Source organism: Seriola dumerili, unplaced genomic scaffold, assembly GCF_002260705.1.
Source record: "Seriola dumerili isolate Sdu_G_001 unplaced genomic scaffold, Sdu_1.0 BDQW01000321.1, whole genome shotgun sequence".
Lineage (NCBI taxonomy): Eukaryota > Metazoa > Chordata > Actinopteri > Carangiformes > Carangidae > Seriola > Seriola dumerili.
Genome location: NW_019174576.1, coordinates 1604495 through 1608783, shown reverse-complemented (window position 1 = coordinate 1608783; position 4289 = coordinate 1604495). Strand labels below are relative to the sequence as shown.

General features: G+C 42.1%; 1 protein-coding gene across 1 annotated transcript; it reads left to right on the top strand.

Moving 5' to 3' along the window:
- Positions 1-383: 383 nt before the first annotated feature.
- LOC111231905 (zinc finger protein Gfi-1-like) lies at positions 384-3316 on the top strand. The gene is made up of 5 exons (XM_022759178.1): positions 384-597; positions 1252-1628; positions 1869-2006; positions 2146-2311; positions 2424-3316. The coding sequence occupies exons 1-5, from the start codon at positions 384-386 to the stop codon at positions 2600-2602; spliced, it is 1074 nt and encodes a 357-aa protein (XP_022614899.1). The 3' UTR covers positions 2603-3316.
- The last annotated feature ends 973 nt before the right edge of the window (positions 3317-4289 follow it).

Here is a 4289-nt window from a genome sequence, read left to right as displayed (position 1 = left end):
AAAAAAAAAAAAAAAAAAAATCCCTTTAAAAATTAAATAATTTTATTAAACAAAATGTAAGCTGAATTACTGATGTTGACACAGTTGGTTCTGCGATGTTATGATGACGAAAAATCACCTCGATAGATACATTTAAACGTTAGAGTGTCGCAAGTTTTGTTTTTGTTGTATCACCATTGTTTTTCTTTCATGTTAAATTAAAGGTTACTAATAGAAATAAGGTGATATTGGTCTAAACTTTAGGTAATTTTGTACATCTAATAAATCTTGACAATTCACCTACACTGGCTTAAATGTACTGCAAGTGCCACCATTTATGTCATAGAAGATAAGAGAAGTATAATAGTCGCCTGGGCAGTTAATTAGGATGACCTTACTTGATGATGTTGACTGTCCTGTGTGTGTCCTCAGAGTCAGATAAGCTCCCAGATGAGAGCGACCTGACGGTGGACACGTATGGCCTCTCCCCGGACTCCCACCTGGCTGACGCTGCTGATTTCTCCCCAAAGTCTCCGCTCAGCTGCGCCGACAGTCTGTGCACTCGATCCCCGGACTACGAGGACTTCTGGAGGCCTCCGTCCCCCTCTGCATCACCGGGTACACAAACACGCGCGCGCACACACACGCGCGCACACACACGCGCGCGCACACACACACACACACCACTTATGATCTTGTACTATATAGAAACACATAAAAGGCCAAGAGGGGAAACAGTAAAAGCTTGATGAGGCTACAAAAACCACAAACATGAGGTAACAATACAAGTCGAATTCTTGTGTAGGAATAACTGTTTATTTTCCATTATGTGTATGAAATTTTCCGCACTATTTTGGAGCCATAACACTAAAATGTTAAGATGATCACTTCGGTTAAGTTACATAAAAACTTATGGGACCTTTGTGGTAGATATAGTGAGTTTACATATTTTGTGTATTGTTCTATAAGTAATTTACCTACTTAATCATATAGCCTACATATGATAGGAGTTCACTTGTTACATATAAAAGTGTAGGCCTATATAAGTGTGTTGGGCCTTGGAATAACTTTAACACAATTTTCTAAAGCTCATTGATTTATTTTAGCTATAGAGCACGCTCCTCTGTGTCATCTGATATTCCTGGTTTCCATCATCAGGGAGATGTTCTCTGAAAGAACATTGCATGACTGACTTAAATCGGCTCCTGTGGGGCCCTGTAAACACCTCCTTTACATCAAATTTTCATCTGGCCTCTCTGTTCCCTTCTCCAGCTGATTCTGAGAAATCCCTGTCTCCTCTGGTTGACGACACCCAGCCCTTCACTGTCCCCTTCCGGCCCTACGCCTGGAGCAGCTACCCGGGGCCCGGGCTGAGGCCCCTGCTGCAGCAGAATCTACACCCGAGCATGGAGGTGGACCGGGGCCCGGCAGCGATGGCCTTTTACGGGGAGCAGAGTGCCCACTCAGCCCTGTACTCAGAGCAGGTTCTGGGAGAGGAGACTTACAGTGACTACAGGAGGCACGCTGCTGCTCTGCTGTTTCCTGAGGGAGGCCTGCGCGGGAAGAACCACAGCGTGAAGGCCCAGTCTGAGCTGCTGTGCTCCAGTCTCATCCTTAACGGAGCTTACAAGTGCGTCAAGTGCAGTAAGGTGAGGATGGAGCTGCATGCACAGCCTCGGCTACAGTCTGTGAATCATCTAATATACAAAACACCACAAGATCTGCAGCATGCATGATCCTATGTGACTTCAAGAAAACCCCAACCCTTGAGCAAGACACTAAATGGCTCTGAGCTGACACCTCCTTATTGAACAAAAAATATTTCTATTTTCATGAACCTTTATTGTTATTTCCAAAACTTCTACAACTTCTCGTTTCCCCCTCTTCAGGTGTTTTCTACTCCGCACGGTTTGGAGGTTCACGTCCGCAGATCGCATATCGGCACCAGGCCATTTGCGTGTGAAATTTGCGGCAAAACCTTCGGGCACGCAGTGAGCCTGGAACAACACAAAGCTGTGCACTCTCAGGTGACCTCACACGTTCACGTTCTACAGTTCACACCTTTTTTCTGCGTCTGCATCTTGTTGTCAACCTGTCTTCCTGTCAGGAAGGAGTGCGCTGACTTGAAGTCATGGGTTAAAAACCCGCCTCTACGTCTCGTTTCAGGAGAGAAGCTTCGACTGCAAAATATGCGGCAAAAGTTTCAAAAGGTCGTCCACGCTGTCGACGCACCTTCTCATCCACACCGACACCCGGCCATACCCGTGTCAGTACTGCGGGAAGAGGTTCCACCAGAAGTCCGACATGAAGAAACACACTTTCATCCACACAGGCAAGTGCAGCAGAAACACAGAAGCTTCATCCGGCACAAGTCAAATTGTTGCTCTTCCTATAATTTATATAATAATAATAATAATAAAAATGTTTTCTAATCGTTTTTTCAGGTGAGAAGCCGCACAAATGTCAGGTGTGTGGTAAAGCGTTCAGCCAGAGCTCCAACCTCATCACACACAGCAGGAAACACACCGGCTACAAACCTTTCGGCTGCGACCTGTGCGGCAAAGGCTTCCAGAGGAAGGTGGATCTTAGGAGACACAAAGAGACGCAGCACGGACTGAAGTGACCGAACACAACCTGTCCTGTCACCTGACTGTCCGTCCATGTTCTTACAAAGACAAAGAGAAACTCTGACAAAGACATTTTTAGACAAAAGGCATTTTTCGCCCAGTCGCTCCGCTGCCTGCTTCGGGACATCTTGTTGGATCAAGATTCATCATGATCCGCTATCAGCTCCGTAAAAACTGAATGAAAATATATATAATAATATTAACCAACGGCAGATTTTTTTTTAATTTATTCTATGCAGGAAAGACGTAAAAATCCTTAGATTATAACAAACAACAAACAAGGATTTTACAGTTGAAGACATCAGCAACACTAAACAGGCCTTTACATCCCACTGATTGACTGAAGGCCCAGAGAACCAGAGATAAGCTGTGAACTGTAGAAAACAGAGATATGATATGATGAAACATGATAAAACACATTTATCATGTTTGTACGTTGACTGATACGAATCAGCTTCAGTGGGCATTAAACCCAAAATATTTGTACTCACACTTCAATAAAAACCACCAGGAAAAGATGAAATCAGCGCTTCTCCAAAGACCAGAGGCTTTTATTTTGTTGGACTAATGTTGACAAAACAGCCTCCTAACACAGGAGGAGGGTCACTGCCCGCGTGTCAGCTGTTATATTTGATTTTTTTTTCTTCTTCTTCCATTTTGCACATTTTCTTGTCAAAATAAACGTTTTGTCGTTTACAAAACAAAATACATTACGCAACCTATTTGATTTTCTGTTTGGTTTTTATTGAATATGGAATAAAACCATGAGGTGAAATATGACTTCCTCTCCGAGTGAAATGAAATGAGACACATTTAAAGCTCTTTACTGGTTTCATCGCCAAAACTACAGCTAAAGTCTCCAGGAAGTGTCTTTTTGGCCCCTTGCAGTCTCCGTAGTCAATAGGTTAAGTGTAATTAATTATGCACTACTGTATTACACGATAACCATGTTGTTATTATTATTATTATTATTATTATTATTATAAGTAGTAGTAGAAGTGGCTAATTTCATGTCATTATCATGAATTATTTAACATTTTTCTCGAGCAGTAAATTATCTATCATTAAAGTAAACCAATTTATTTTAATCTTCCAGCCACAAAACAAAACTCGGAGCTACAAGATGTTTTTGTTTTTTTTTTCTCAAAGTGTTGATGTAGATGATTAAAGCAAAGGCCGATAAAAACCAGAAGGCCGGGCCGTTTCACCACCTTGCTGCCGTGATTGTGAATGCCCAGAGGCTGCTGTTTGTTTTGACCACTGTCGCCATGTGTTTGGACCAAAAACAGTGTGAGCAGATTTAACCGTTAACCAAACGCCTTTTACCCTCATGGCTGTTATTTTAAGAAAAACGACTTTTGGCAGTCAGAGGAGGCACCACATGCAGCAGCTGTGATCCTCAGAGGGATTGGTGCTGAGTTTATTTTACTTTGGCTTTAATGTTATGGATTGTTATCAAATGTGTTCTGAACAGAAACTGGTTTAGTCTGGGTGGACTACAGCACACCAGAATGTAAAGAAATCCTACTGTGTGTGTGTGTCTATATATATATTAGGCGCAATATATACAGTAGGTAGGAAGTATGACTGACTGAAAATAATAAACCATAAATATGACAACAAATCCATTAATCTATAAGAGAGATACAATTATTTACATATAACCTCCATCACGTTGATACT

Bases quoted from the DNA above. Each gene is read 5' to 3' on its own strand.
- LOC111231905 (XM_022759178.1), top strand. From the start codon at position 384: ATGTTGACTGTCCTGTGTGTGTCCTCAGAGTCAGATAAGCTCCCAGAT. The intron at 2,007-2,145 runs GTGACCTCACAC...GTCTCGTTTCAG, and splicing joins ACAAAGCTGTGCACTCTCAG to GAGAGAAGCTTCGACTGCAA. The intron at 2,312-2,423 runs GCAAGTGCAGCA...TCGTTTTTTCAG, and splicing joins ACACACTTTCATCCACACAG to GTGAGAAGCCGCACAAATGT.